At 51.5% G+C, this 15,689-nt stretch overlaps 1 protein-coding gene across 9 annotated transcripts in view; it reads right to left on the reverse strand.

Annotated features, from left to right (window-relative positions):
* LOC142560944 (latrophilin Cirl-like) overlaps positions 1-15,689 on the reverse strand; it is a 521,606-nt gene that overhangs the window by 36,352 nt on the left and 469,565 nt on the right. For all 9 annotated transcript variants that reach the window (XM_075673380.1, XM_075673375.1, XM_075673374.1 and 6 more), the window contains one exon: positions 7,223-7,406. In XM_075673380.1, coding sequence (XP_075529495.1) covers positions 7,223-7,406 — 184 coding nt within the window. The remainder of the gene's footprint in view (positions 1-7,222; positions 7,407-15,689) is intronic.

The raw sequence follows: 15,689 nt of genomic DNA on the forward strand, positions 1-15,689 counted from the left end.
CTCCTCCTCGCCACATGGTGGCGGCCCCCAGCGCGGGGTTGCTTTGGCTCCAGAATCGAGGATGAACAGGAAGAAATGCCATGGGCGGTCGTGTACGTTGCGCGCACCGAGCAGTCGTGCGAATTTTCCGCTTCACGTAACTGCACCCTTCTAGTCCGTCTACGGCTCGGATTAGCATTTTCAAACGCGTACTGCTTTCTTATCGGAATGGCCAACAGCCCACTTTGTGGCTTCTGATGGTGCAACGAATCAATGGCGCGCCTTCTTTGCGAGTGCCCTCCTTTCAACCCGCAAGGAGAAGCCCTATCGGCGACCCTAGACCAACTGGACACGCGCCCAATAACGGAAAACATCCTTGGAAACTGGCCTACGCGAACTTCAGCGCGATCCGCTATGAACCCGCTGCTGCGTTACTCAAAAGTTACGGGACTTTGTGACAAACTGTGACTGTGTCATGTGAGACGTAAGGCAGTGTAACACTAGGAACGCCTTCGCAGACGGCGCGACAGTGTCCACAGAGCATTGTATGTATGTCGGTGTGGGCGCGGTTTTTCTATTTTTCCTTTCCTTTAATTATTTTTCTCTCTCTCACCTACGGCATCCCTTTCCACCTGTGCCGGTACAGGATAGCCAACAGCAGATAATCCCTGTATACCTCTTTCTCTCTCCTTTCGCTTCTCATTATGCATCAAGTGGGGTCGCGCGACAGTGGACTTTGAATAATCTGGCGGAAAATACATCCCTTGTTATAGGAACCGCGAAGAACTTGGAATATTGGGATTTCGTTACAAAAACTGATCAATGTATACATTTGCTTCTTTTCTTTCTCTCTCTGCTTTAAAAGCTGGTAAGGAGGCTTGTCTAGCGCGCTGTGAGGCCCGCAGCTCTGGCAGTTTAGGCGAATTGGTAATCTTTTTTTTTTTTACACTGTGTTCTGAACAACAAGAAAGAAGACAATACCTAAACATGTGATCGCCGCGTGTTCATGTTGTAATATTACGCGCGGCAGGTTGCGGAAAAGTTGCACGAAGTGTAGTGTCGAGCGACCGCGCCTCTGCCGAGTTAAAGAGAAGCTAGCCCCAGCGGGAACACGGAAATAAAACAAGGGGCGCGGGATAGGAAGGGGAAGGATTGGAGAGGCCATCCGGCGCCCAAATTACATCCGGGCCCACGTTGACGAGGCCAGAAGTGCGGAGTTGAACTTCGGAAGTGGAGAGGAGGGCGCGGCGCACACGAAAAAAAGATTAAATAAAAAGCACAAGCAATAACGAGGCTGGCCTAGTGAGGGTAAATGGAGGAGGAAGGGAAGAGAACGGGCAGACGTGTGTTCCCGTGGTATACCTACGGAAACTAAAAGAAAAAAAAAAGAAACAAAATACGCGTGAATGCGAAACCGCGCGAGCGCTGCCGTAAGGTGCCGGGAGGGTAGCGCCCTCTCTCAGCCTTTCCCCTCGCTTCCGCGTCCATCCCTAGACGAGGGGAGACGGGGACCACCGCACCCTCTTCTGTCCGGCGGCCACGCCAGCCAGGAACGGCGGCGGCCGGCGCAGGAGATCCAATTTACGGAGAGCCGGAATTTTCATTAGCGCCACGCGTGCAGCGAGAGGCGCCGTGTGCCTCCTCCGCCCCGCTCTCCTACGCGGCGCAGGCGGCGAGTGGCAAGATGCCGCGGCGCTACCGAGCCCGCAAGCAAGCAGCGCTTCGATGCAGCGCGCTCCTTTCGAATGTCCACCAAAAAGGAAAAACGGGAGAGGACCGCCCATTTAATGCCAGGAGAACCGATGAGCTTATCTGCTACCGGAAATTCAGGCCCGTATCTTCCGACTGCTTGCGGAAGTTTTTAAAGTCAGGATAAAAGAAATTAATGCGGGAGAGAGAAACAAGAGTGTCGACGTGCCTTAATTATAAATTACTGGCAGAGAAGAGAGGTAATGAGCGATAGCTCAAGCTCTGTAGAAAAGGATGGGGGCTGTGAATCGGTTGGGCCAAGGCGAGCTTAAAAAGTATACTCGCAAAATCAGGACGCACAATAGAAGCCAACGACCATTTTTCATCAATCGCCAGGCATTCCTGCACGAGGCACTTGGGCGGGAATACAAAAAAATATTGGGATAAATACCAGTTACAAAAATGCGTGAATCATGTGCAGTAACAAATACAGCAACTTTTGTTAAGGTATTGTGTCTGAAACCAGACGAATATTTCAGTTTGATAACGAATCTTTGACGTCAGACAAAATAAATGAGTCATTTTTCACGACCAAAGCTTCGGTGTGATCTTCCTCCGGGGTTAAGCGATGGGCTGCAAGCAGTGAAACTTTAAGCGAGGCTATCGCGGAAGGAGCAGGATCAACATTACATTGAAACATTCTCAACGTCCTTCGATTGTTACTCGTTGATACAATTCCTCCACTAAACCACTGGTTGGTTACCTGACCTACGCATGACGTGACCTGTGCAGGACCTACTACTTTTCATCTCAAATAGGAAATGAGATAACCGCGAGTGCTGTCGATTCCGCATCGCAGTCTCTCACGTGTCTTGCAGTTAAGCATGTCATTTTTCGTTGCAACGCTCGTTGTGGTGCCCCTATTGCCTCTCTGAAGAATCTTTATTATCTTCCATCTTGCTGGCGCATAGAAATTGATTGAATACACCGACTAATATGCGCGAATAATGCATCGCAGCAATCGAGGAAGCTTTTCATCTTACCAACGCTTCTGTGGAAATTGATGTGGACAATACTGAAACAAGACGACGCTTAAGAATTGGTGGCGTACAGAGCGAAGAGAAACTGGATGTGTTTCGTAACGCGCACACTTCTTTCCCGCTTTGAATTCTCGATGTTTGAGCAAGTTGTGTGAGTTAGTCAGATTCAGCAGTCTTATTATAAACTCGATAAATGCAATAACTACAATCGATTGTTGATGTCCTTTAGTGAATCGGACCTAGGCTGGCTGAAGCGAACGTTGCGCCGACTCTGTCCGCGATTAGCCGCGAGTATATGGTACACATTACCGACTGCTTGCCAATGGCTGTATAACCTCCGCTTTCTTACGTAAAAAATCAAAACCCCTTTCTTAAAGAAAGACGGTTGAACGCGAAGCTTTGCCTCAACGCAAACTGAATCAAAGTCCAAAGCCAACGACCAGGCAACGAACCCAAGAAATGCTGAGCGACCCGATGCTATGCATATGTGCTTTGATTGCTTGTCTAAGATTGTATTTTTTTGACCGTTGAAGGTGAATAACGACACATTTCGTTGGAGTGGGTGAAGGCGCTGAGCGCCATCACGCGCAGACGATGCTGTACGACGAACAGGCGGTGAACGGCTGCAGGGGTCGCTGGCTTCGGGCGCGCACAGCGAAATCGTTCGTCTGCCACCCGTCCTGTCGTCTGCAGTCTGACCGGCCGCCTTATTTCGCAGCGCTTTGTCCAAGATGAACCACTGCCAACCACTCCAGCGGAGTGGGCTTCGAGCGCGAACCACGGCGCCGCGGCGACGTCGCTGTGACGTCGTGGATCTCTGAGTAATGCGATGCAGATATATGCAGTTCGTCTGGGCAGCGTGGCGTTTTGCTATTGGTCGAGAGCATGACACTGCTCCCGTTGTTCTTATCGGTACAAATGCGAATGTAAACAGCAGCGTTCTACGCAGATGTGTACGTTGGCTGTCCTACATTGCGTTTTCGGCGCTGACGGACGAATCGGTAAGACATAGAAAGCTTCGCTTTAATAACATTATGTTGTACTTAAGCTTTCTCATGCATTGGCGGTCGCGAGGCTGTAATTATGACAGGTATTTCTTCCTCAAATTACGCCTAAAAAGTAATGTTGGCAAAAGTACACTGAAATTGTGTAAACCAGAAAGCGCAAAAATAAAAATAATGAGGACACTCCCGACACGCTACAGCTTAATCCCCCAGTTAGGAATACTGAGGGACACTGAATGTAAACCATGCTTCAAATCTCTAAAGACGTAGAACTACAGGCTAAAGAAAAGAATAACGCTGAGTAATGGACAAGTGACACAAGACAGATTACTGATGTCATCATCATCATCAGCCTGGTTATACGCCCACTGCAGGGCAAAGGCCTCACCCATACTTCTCCAACTACCCCGGTCATGTACTAATTGTGGTCATGTTATCCCTGCAAACTTCTTAATCTCATCCGCCCACCTAACTTTCTGCCGCCCCTTTCCATTCCTTGGAATCTAGTCCGTAACCCTTAATGACCATCGGTTATCTTCCCTCCTCATTACATGTCCTGCCCATGCCCCCCCCCCCCCCGATTTCATTTTCTTGATTTCAACTAAGATGTCATTAACTCGCGTTTGTTCCCTCACCCTCACCCAATCTGCTCTTTTTTAATCCCTTAACGTTACACCCATCATTCTTCCTTCCATAGATCGTTGCGTCGTCCTCAATTTAAGTAGACCCCTTTTCGTAAGCCTCCAGGTTTCTGCCGCGTACGTGAGTACTGGTAAGACACAGCTGTTTAGTGATTACTGATTACACAACTGATTACTGATGTATTCGGTGAAAATTTGTCACTTTAAGTATTACAAAAAAATAGAAAGACAAGTAGAGATTAATGTGAGTGCTTCAATCTAAACCAAAGTGACCAGGGAGGTGAAGAAAGAAGTATAGGCTCTCCGGTAAGCAAAGCAGTGCACAGATGGGAACGGGCACCGACACGGGCAAACTTCCTTCTCAATCAACGTTCGGGGTGCGCACGTTTTTCGAACGGGTACGTTTACAAGAAATGCAACGAAAGGTAAAAAAACAAAAGGCGACAAAACTGCTAGTTGAGAATAGAACCTGGAGCAAATACCATACGGCAGTGTTTTCCCGGTGTTCCTGTTTGCTCGCTCAGAAAAGCGCCAAGTTCGGCGGGAGATGAAAAATAAATAAATAAAAGAAAGACAGAAGAGTGCTGACCATCAACGGCGAGTACTTCGCGGAGGGAAGAGGAGATGTGGACACGGCAGACCAGAGAAGACAAACGAAACAGACGCACGAGAAGGAATTTGCGATACCCCAGCAAGAACAAATAAACCCGCCGCACAAAAGTCTAATGCTACCGTGCCTTTCTATTTTTCCCTCTCCGAGACCTCCGCCAAACATGCCGAAATCAACGCAGCAAAAATGGCGCCGCTACAAAGAATTAGAAGAGAAATGTGCGAGGACTGTACTCGGAGGGCGGACGCGTGTTCAATTCCGGGCCCTTTCATCTCCGATGGTCTGAAACCCATCGAGTGAGAGCAAGAACTAGAAAGAAAAAAAAAACAATGAAATAAACCAGGGGGGCTCCGCCGAACGGAAAAACGGGCAGAAACGGGAAACAACGCTTCCTTCGCCACAGCAGTGGTGAAAATGGAACGGCGGCAGCGGCAAACAATGCCGCGCGTCGCCCCGAGAGCGCGACCTGCAAAATAGAATCTCCGACTGCGTTTCCACAACGGCGTCCCGCGTGTGCAGGCCCTGACGCAAGACAGCTCGCCCGAGAAAAGCGTGCAGTAATCAGGGATCGCGATAGAGGCCGGGCAGCCGAAATGAACGCTCGGCGACGAGACATACGGCGCGTAATCTGCGAACCTCGAAATGGCGCATTGTGTCGCGACGAAAGTAGCCAGCAGTGGAATGGCGAGCGGTCCAATGGCAGCGAAACAACTGCAGAAAGAACAACGACCCGCCGAAAGGCATTGATGAGCTAGCGACATTGTGCAACGTAAGCAAGATTTTTACACCGCCAAGTCAGTGGTATACAGGAACGTGTGTGAGTGTTACGATGTTTTTTTGCTCGAGCGAGATTGCGAATTCTATTCCGATTAACGTGCATCGTTGCTCCCCACCGGACTGCGTGCTTTCCGTTCGCTGCGATGGCCGCAGTGCCTACGAGCACATCCCAGGCTCTTTTTTGCGACGCAACTCAATCGAGTAGCAAAACGAAGAAGAGGCCGAAGTGTATAAGCCCAAAAAACACGAGTGAAAGTTGCGAGTATGCTAGCTGCAAGCTAGAGGGGACAATGAATCAATTTCCTCTCTCGTTTTGCACTAGCCCATCGCACCGAAGCACGCAGTGGTTACCTCCATTACTTCTTCGAGTTTTATACATCTCTCTCCCTTAACCGACCGGCAAACATTTCAGCAACGCGTGCTCCGGTTCCGCGTCCTGTGCCCGAGCCGTTCGTTCCCAGCGGACTGAACCGCTCTATCGTCGGCGCGGCGCTCCTCGCAGCCCAAACGAATGTTCAACCTGTCCACCGCACTGCTGCTCGCGACAGGCAAACTTCGCCGCGCGTGCTCCCTCCCCGGCCACCCGCAAAGCCAAATGGCGTCACGGGAACGGGAAGCAAGCCGCCGGCGATCTTTCCCGCAGGGCAGCTCAGGACTGGGGCGAAGCAAAGCCCACCGGCAAACGCGGGTTCGTCGGCACTTCGCTGCAGGCGAGGTGAGCGGACGCTCTCCTTTCCGGCACCGCTCCCCGCCTGTTCCGTGGACAGCGGGTGCTGACAACGCAGGCAGGGAACACATTATTTGCGCATATTCACGCACCGTTTCGGCTACGTCCGTCGTTCACGGTTGACAAGCACAATTCTTACGGTGCGAGGTCCGGTGCCACCAAGCTTGGAGAGGGCTAAAAGCGCAAAGAGAGAGAAATCTGAGCAACGTCGTATGCATTCGTGTATGAAAATGCAGGCATGCAAAACAAGCAGACGAGTGGAACACAGACGGCGACCATAGACTGAAAGGCTGCGCAGTGGCGGAAAACCAGGGAAGACGTGGAACCGAAAAACGGAACATACAGCGTTTTTTTTTTTTTTTGTCTTCGGTCGCTTCCGCCAGTGTGCGAGCTTTCAGTTGAGATTCGGCGTCTGCGCTGTCCTTCTCGTTCTACTTGCGACCATGTAGCAGTTATCTTCTTTTGTTGTTTTGACAGTCATTACTGACATCTCGCGAAGTTCTCAGGCGGTTGGAAGTAATTCCAAATAGGCTGCACATGACAAAGTCAATTCTGTTGCCGTATGGCTCACGCATTTTTCGGAGTCACAAGGGGCGCATGACAAAGACAATTTGCGGACGCAACAAAGGTTATAGACAAAATGAATTATCTTCCGCTGGTGCCTGTTTTTATTTACGCCGAATGCGCAAGTTAAAGCTACATTTCCCGCAGAGAGAACCGCACCTCGAGCGTCGCAAAAAGCAGGTGCCACTTACGGACGTTGCCGTGCGCCCTGGAGAAGCGGAACGCGGCGTTCTTGGTGTCCGCCAGCAGCCAGGTCGAGTTGTCCAGCGCACGGAGCAGCGCACCGGCCACGTGGCGGCGCTCGCGTGGTGGCAGCTCGAGCCACGAGTCGCGCTGGTAGTCCTCCAGCAGGTTGCTGCTGATCTCCACCGTGGACTGCACAAAGTGGGGGAGGGGGGGGGGGGGGAGAGGCACGTCGGTGAGACTCGCTCTGCGCTGCGTGCATGCGGGCATTGGCAGAGGGCACTGCGCCGATCTATCGCAGCCAGCCCAAGCGCGCGGTAGGCTTTAGTGTTGCCACGCTGACTGTAGCGGGACAAACGAACAAGCGCGCATGCATTAGAAACTACCGGGACCCAAACATTGCCGGTCAATACATTCAGTCTCAGAGGTCACCTGCTGGGCCGACACTGCCATGGAAAAAAGCGACGGGAATGGCTTCACGGAGTGCTCAATTGTCCAGGCTGGCTCCGTGACGTACTGCTCTCTCGAAGCTAGTTTATTTTCTTCTTCCATGAGTGAGCGTGAGTATCGAAATATTGCACTGCGCTTCTCGGTAAAACCGGATCGAGAGAACGTGCAGCGCTTCAGGCGTTCACCTGTGCAACATCATGGCCGCAGGGCACGCATCAAACCTCAAGAGAAGTTGCAGTTAGGGGTGCATATCCTGTTTAGAATCGAAAATAGAGCTGACTATAGGGACAAGATTATTATTATTATTATTATTATTATTATTATTATTATTATTATTATTATTATTATTATTATTGTTGCTGCTGTTGTTGTTGTTGTTGTTGTTGTACGAAAACGAGGGGCTGCATCGGGAAAAGAAAACGTCTTACGCTAGAATCGTTCGTAAGAAAAAATTTCTGCCAGCCGCGATGCTGCAGCTATCGAAGTTAGCGAAGCCGACGGGCCAATGGCAAAAGCGCGCTTCAAAGCCCAAGCTTCGTGAATACGACCCCAGATAAAGTGCACTTCGTTTAAACAACGAACTAACACAACAGATAAAAAAGCACGTGACAATCAACACAAAACACAGAGCTCCCCGAGACGACGTTCCCAGAAGTTTGTTTGCAAACCCACCGCCAACCTTGCACCTGCGAGCGACAACACTTGTTAAGGGAGAGCCGCCCCGGCACGACGTGCAGAGAAACAATTTGGAAGCCTTCGCGCCCGCAAAGCTCGCCTTGCAGCGCTTCCCCCCAACTGGGACGAGCCTCGGTGCAGCCGGGCACCGGGGCAGTTTCGTGCACTGCCGTGGACACTGCTGTCCGCTGCTGCGAACGAAGAGCAGCAGTATTCAGGCGGCTGCGCGCTATCTGAATACTGGCATTGTTTCGTTTGCTTTTCGTTCAACGTCGCATTTCTGATGTATAGGGGTGCTTTCATGTATAGGGCGCACACACACGGGATATGTCGTGCGCGTGCGCTTCGCCATGCAATAATTGTTGGGGAACGTAGAATCGCCCCGGGGCAAACCAAGAACCGTTTGCAGGGCCGCATTAAGCGGGATATATCATCGATCTAGTGGATTTCATGATATTCACTTCTTTTAGGTCACTGTATCGTCAGACGTTTCACTCTGGCATGTAATATATGTATGACGGCATAAACATACGTTATCTTAGCCTATCAGTACTTATGCCGAGTACAAATTGCCTGAAAGCGATCTTCTCGGCGCAAGGAGCTAAATAAATGGTGTCAAAACATTCTACTCCCGGGGACAAGACCACTCGCTGTTTAATAACGGGAACTTCCTAATTGTGTCGCGCGAACGTCTCCGACATAACATAGAGCAAAGCTTTGCACTGGAATTCGGGATACAGCTGGCGCGTGAAGGCGCCTACAAGAGGGCGCTAAGGCGGTTTGCTGGAAAAACCGAGAAAATGCTCTGACTGTACGAAGAAAACGCTTTTCTCGCAGAGGATGTGTCTCGATAACATGCGGCTGTTCATGAAAATCGGTCCGCTGCCACAACTCCTGCGGTGACCCACCAAACGAGCCCGAGATCGACAGACACAGTTCGTGTTCCTCGAGTCTGGTGTCGATGTACTTGGCACCTAGCACACTTCCCGCAGGCCAACGTCACGTGGTACGCGCCACCGCGATGTCGCACTTGGTCTCGACGACGTACTCTACAAGCGAAACTCAACCTGCTATACAATAGAGCGGCCTCAGAAAAAAGGATCCTTGTACCGTGGCCCATGCGTTGTCGCATGCAAAAGGCCACAAAAGCTATTCTGTGTTTCTTGAAGGACACTGGATTGTATGAACGCTCGTGACAGTGGAGGTTCCTCTGCGACTGACTGCGAATGAATGACTACTATTTTTCTTTTCTCTCCTTACTTCCCTTTTGCCCTCCCCAAGTGCAGGGTAGCTAGTCGGGCACGACCTTGGTTAACCTCCCTACCGTTCCCTCTTCGTTTCTCTCTCGCACTTGGTGCAGCTCTCGACCCGCGAAAGCACCGGCAGGCTGGCGCACCGCTGCACGCATGTGCAGCCCACGGCGCGTCCCTGCAAACACTGGGCAAGAAGGGCGGAGCACTCCCGGGAGGGCGTCAGTCTGCCCCGAAGGCGCCGGCACGTCTGGCCAGCCGGCTCCCCCTGGGCGAACGGCTTTCCAGGCGCACACCGCCGACTGCCGATGCAGGGGCCACCCGAGATCTGATTTGCGAAGCACCTCGGCGAGGCCTCCCGCTCCCGGACGGCCTCGGAAGGTGCAAATGCGCGCCGCCGGCTTTGTTGGGCCGCCTTGTTCCTCGTGCGTCCATTCATTCGAGCGGTTTATTTATGCCTCACCCCCTACATGCCGCCCTCCCCGGCTTCACTTCGCCCTCCGACTGATCCGCAACCCTTCTGGTCGCATTATTAAATCACTCACGAGATTCCCCACCCTCTCAATTTTTTCTTTTCTTTTTTTTTTTTTTTTGCTCTGTGATTCGAAGGTTATTTCGGGCACTCCATTTATTCCCTCCTGCCCCAACCTAACGTTATTTAGCGTCTCATTATTCCTGCAATATCTTGCCCCACTGATATCCATAATGTGTGAGAAGTGCGCTTATCACAGCCGCTTATTCTTCCACTGATGCCATAAGTCTGATATGTGTCGCTATTAGCTTCATTTCGCGTCTCCTTAGTTACATGAATGCGCCAACTGCTGCGTTTCTTTTTTATGAGCGGTAGTGAAGAACCGGTGTCGGAGCCGCGCCTTATCTAGCCCCTCTATGTAGCCCATCAGCCAAACGGTAACATCAACTCCGCCTTCGAACGAACAATGGTCACTTGCTGGCAGATCAAACCGTCCATATACTAAGAACTCACTACTCAACGAATCGGCCTCTCTTCTAAAATAGCAATTTTAGCGACTCTATTGAAGCACTCTCTCACTCATTTTTCACCTTGCCACCCTCCCCGACACAGAGGGCTAGAGTTCAAGGCTAGAGCTCATCCTGATGATATCTTTGCTTTTTATACTTTGAAATTTGTCTCTCTCTCTCTCTTCGAACGCCTCCGTCAGCCTTCACCCTTTCCGAATTTCCATTTGCCGAAGTCCAAAGGGACAAACACCCTCCCTGTTCGGCGGAGAGACAGCCCTCCTTCGCGCACACATTTCTGCAACGGGCGTAGTGGCCTCCACGAGTGCCTCATTGCTTGCTTTGCTTACGCTCAGCAGCCCTGCGGGCATGCGGTGACCGTCAGTGCTGCGCTGTCTCGCAGAGTAGCTCGCTCACAGGAAAGCGCTCGCACAACGAATCGGCTCACGTGTGGCGCCCTCGTCTGTACAATGCCGCTGTGCAGGCGGCCGCCTCGTGTTCTCTGCGGAATCAGGCAGTGAAGCAACAAACGGTGCCCAAGCCACCATCGCCGCAACGCCTTCAATTAGAGCGACGCGAACCACCACTCCGCCCGTCTTTGTCGCGGTGCTCTGCTCCTTCTTGCCGAGCAAGGTCCTGCAGATGGTGCGATAGTGAAGTGGGCTGGTCCCGGAGGACGGGCGATGAAAAGTGAGCGCATGCCACAGACAACGGCATTCGCGGTCGCGTAGATCGCGCGCTAGGCGGGCAGGCACGCGATCGTTATGACGCAAGACGCGTTGCAGAAGATTGAACAGTTGCGTAGTGTCCGGTTAAATAATTCGCTAAAGACTCGCCTCCCAAATTTCAAAGAGCGCGTTGAATCTGTATATTCTTTTCCCGACATTTTTTTTTTCGTTCGTGGAGCAAGGGAAAGTGCCACAAACGATCACCGAGACATTCAGCAGAGGCGTTTTCGACAACCCGACAAAATTGACCGAGTCCTCTAGTCAGGCTGGCTGAACTATACATTTCGAGTCACATATTCACGGAAAAAATAATGGCCACAACAGTTAAACATTACAGGAGGAGCGTACTTTTGCCCCTGTTGTTTGCGCGGCAAACGTGGAACGTAAGTTCTAGAGAACGGACTAGTCCAGCACAGGGCAACGAAGCACTGCTCGCCGGCCGTGCAGACACCAAGCTGCGTGCACGGGCCGAGCGAGCGTTGCGTCGGTCATCAGAGCGCCGCCTGCGCTCACCAGCCTGCGAAATGCACCGAGCGCGGTCGTGTGCCGTGCTCGGCCTGCATGCAGCCACGAACGAGCGAGGGGCCGAATGCCCGACTCCGCTCTTCCGTCGTAACCTCGCGTCACGAGTCGGCAGTTTTTCGCCTATCTGACGCTCACTATCCGAGGTGATCGGTTTCTGTCCTTACGAGGCCGGGCGGTCTCCTCTTCGCGCAAGGGCGGTCGTGTCGATCCGTGCCCGTGCAACACGTGCGGGACAACGCAAGGCCCGCATCTTCTGAATAGCGACGTAACCCTGGAAGACGGTCTCTCAAACGAAAAAGAAAAGAAATCGTGATGACGCAAAGCGCAGCCCTTGTCGCCACTAATATTTATAGTCGTTCGGTTATGCTGTCATTGCTTTCTATGCTTTGTACACAAAGTACACAGGACACATGTAAACGAATAAAGAAACTTTACATAACCACGTGACGTGATTCTCACGCATCTTGTTTTTGTGTTTTCTTTTTCCTTTCGAAAATTGGCTTCCACGTTTGACAACGAAACTGTGTACGCCTGTGAAAATGTGTGAATAAAGCATTCTTGCCAATCTTGCGCACTCCGACCACGGTGTCACGCGTACCGCGCGAAAATTCCCAGAGCGCATTCTCACGGCAATTGGAGCTCCATCCGCCGAGGTGGGACATCCTTGCGTAACACCAGACGTATCTCGAGTAGAGCGACAACCTGTTCGTGTCGCAGACGCTGGGTAAAAAGAGCGATCGAACGACGCAGAGCATTCGAGAACACGGCGGCCGGCACCTGTCGACGGGGCGGCAAGCAGGAAATTAGGTTCCGATCAATTTGTCGACGAAGCGGCCCCAATGCAGCCGCGCGAGTTCGGGGCCCTCCTCGGGCGCCCGTAATGGTAGCCCCGGGCTGCGAGAAGTCGGGAGCCGAACTTCGCCCGGGACTCTGCCAGATTTGCAAGCTCGACCGAGTCGTGAGCGAGGCACGCAGGCGCGAAGAACCGCGGGTTGCGAGCGCACAAATTAAAAAAAAAAAAAAGAAATAAGAGAGGGCACGCGCGACGAGTAAAGTGCGGCGCGGGTCGCCGCACTCGAAGGGAATTGCAAATGAGAAACGGGCTGCAGTGACTCGCGCCGGGTGAACGAGCGGCCGCAGGTGGAGATCGATGCCCGAAGAAGTGGTCGGGCCGAGCGCTTAGCGCCGCGGCGTCCGCGCTGCCGCCTCGTCGAACGACATGCAAAGTGCGCTTCCTTGCAAGCGAGCGGCGCCGTGCAACAGTGAAACGCGTATGCGGGGCGAGAGAGAGAGAGAAACCGAACCGAGAAACCGCGCGCGCGCCTGCCCGCGTTTTCTGCTGAGCGACACGCGACGTAATTTACGCTCGGACGTCGTGCCTGGCGGACTAGATGCACGAGCCCATAGCTATGTCGTACTGCAGTACTGGTGACGTGACGCGGACACAGGATATCGAGAGCGCCGTGAGGCTGTTCGTGTTCTCTAGTTGCGTCCGCGTACTGCTTACGCTGCCCCCCGCTAATATAGCGGGATAAACGCCTGGGGACCGGCCATGTTGTGACGTCAACTTGAAGGGTTAAATGGCCTCGAAGGCCTATAGCGTCGGCATTTAAGTACGCGGCTCTAGCACAAAAGCTAAGCTACTTGAAGCATACGCAGATGATCACCCGGAAGAACTCGAGGATGCTGTGACCTCATATGTGGTATGACACGGAAAGATAAACTTGCCAGCAACTTGATCATATGAGGAGGGCCACCCGAGCTCGTTGGGGTCACAGCCTGACAGCCATAGCGTTTCTCGCAATATTACCTAGGAGGAAACTTGGCGCTGCGGCGCACATGGGGATGCCGGCATGTGGTGGCTTAGAAGTGCCATCTTGCCATCTTTCTCAGAGATCCAGGACACCCGGAAGGCGTAGATGGCTAGCACCATTGCGTCTATCGGAATGCTACATTCTCGGTACAAAAACAGCACGCGATTGTTTGTACTTTTCCTGTGCTTTTACTATTACGAAATGAAACATTTGCCGTTCGATCATGGGGACGTTTGCTAAATTATGGGACTGTATTAAACACAAGATGTACCAGCGGACCACTCAAGTTGAAAAAAAAAAAGAAAAACACGAACGGTCGGCGGGAATCCGGCTCTTCTCGTTTTGTTTTCCTCCCTCGCTATAATGCATTTACAAGACTAAACTTTATCGATAGACGTAGTGCCGACGAGTACGAACTTTTCATAAAGATCCTATTTTGAACAAAATTTATCTGTCCAGCCATGACCACGTTTCAGGCCAAGCCATGTTGGAGGCGAACCTTCGCCCGCCCACGTCCTGGCGTTCACAAGGCGGCACTGCGCCCGTCGGGAAACGCGCATAGGCGCCAGATTCCCGGCCAGGTGACTTCGCAAGAAACTACACGTCGACGAGAGCGCGTCACTGCCCTCGCATATTCAGACAGAATACAAGCCGACAGAAGAGCTCTTCCAGTACTCCGTGCAGAATGCAGATCGTTTCATTTGGTCTAAAAAAGAAACAAACGCAAAGTCGCTTCTCGACGACTAGCCATACGTAGAAAGCAATAATTCCGAGCCTCGCCTGAGCGACTGTCGACTGTCTCGGCATAATCATCGCGCTCCAAGTTTTGGAACAGAGAGCAAACGGAGAAGTGCCGTCATCCGTGCGAAAGTGTAACGGTGAACGCTTGCGCGGCACAGTGCCTCTGCTGCTGCTTCCTGCTTCTTTCTTTTTTTTTTTTCGCAGAGAATTCTGCTTTCAAAAAGGAGTTACTCCACGTCATCCCCAGGTAAGTAAAAAAGCGACAAAATGATGGGCAGAAACGGAAGATACGGCCCTCTAGTGACGCCATAGCACGCGAGCAAAACGGTGCTAAATCTGTTGCAAAAGACGAAGTGAAAAGGCACGTGTCCCCTGCGAGTCGACATTGCAATTACCGGCAGAGTTCGGAGGAAAAGTAATAAGAAAAAAGAAAACCGAGAAAGTTAAACAGACTTCAATTAACAACACACAGTTCGAGGGACGGAAAGGGGGGATTAAAATTACGAACCTCCGCGTTCGAAATTCGCGTGAGATAAACTGCGAATACCAAGGGGGAAAGAAAAATAAAAGGCCTGCACACTTGGTTGCGGAGTCGACATGACGAATGACTTCAGCGCTAAATGGGAAGCTGGCCCGGGACCTCCCTTTCTTCTTCCCGACCCGTATGAATGTCGCGACGAAATTAGGGGCCCCGGCGGAACTGAATTAAACAAGTAACGATGGGAGATTATTGCGATGGGGGCGGGGGCAGAGAAAAAATGTCTGAAATGGAGTTTGCGCCGAGAAGTTAACGCCTAGAAGATGATTACAAGCCGGAAGAAAGACAACAAGAAAGCGAGAATTAAAAGTAGTGAACGGTTAAATCTAAAAATGAAGGAGGGCGACTGAAAACCTGCTTTTTACAACCTTGCCTGCGTTGGTAACTCGTAGCCGGTAACTTGCATGTTCCGGCGTATATACCAGAAGGCTTAATGGCAGCACACGTGACAGGTGCAGGATTACAAACAAATAAATGTAGCTGATTATCTGAGATATACCTTATCCCGTTCAAATGCGCATAAAGAACTAGGACAACACCAAAGATTCGCAGTTCTGCCGGAAAGCCGAAACACCGATTGCGATAGCAAATTAGTAGATAGCTGTACGAAGTAAGAATAGTAGTTTTATCGGCCTTATAAACTTGCAAACATTCGCGTACCAGCTAAATTAACAATGATAGAATATGCAAGCGTGACTCAAAGAGGGCATTAAAAGAAACAGACACACAAAGACAGCGCTGTCTTTGTGTGTGTGCTTCTCTCTACGTCCTCGTTA

Source organism: Dermacentor variabilis, chromosome 10 (genome assembly GCF_050947875.1).
Source record: "Dermacentor variabilis isolate Ectoservices chromosome 10, ASM5094787v1, whole genome shotgun sequence".
NCBI classification, from domain to species: Eukaryota; Metazoa; Arthropoda; class Arachnida; order Ixodida; family Ixodidae; genus Dermacentor; species Dermacentor variabilis.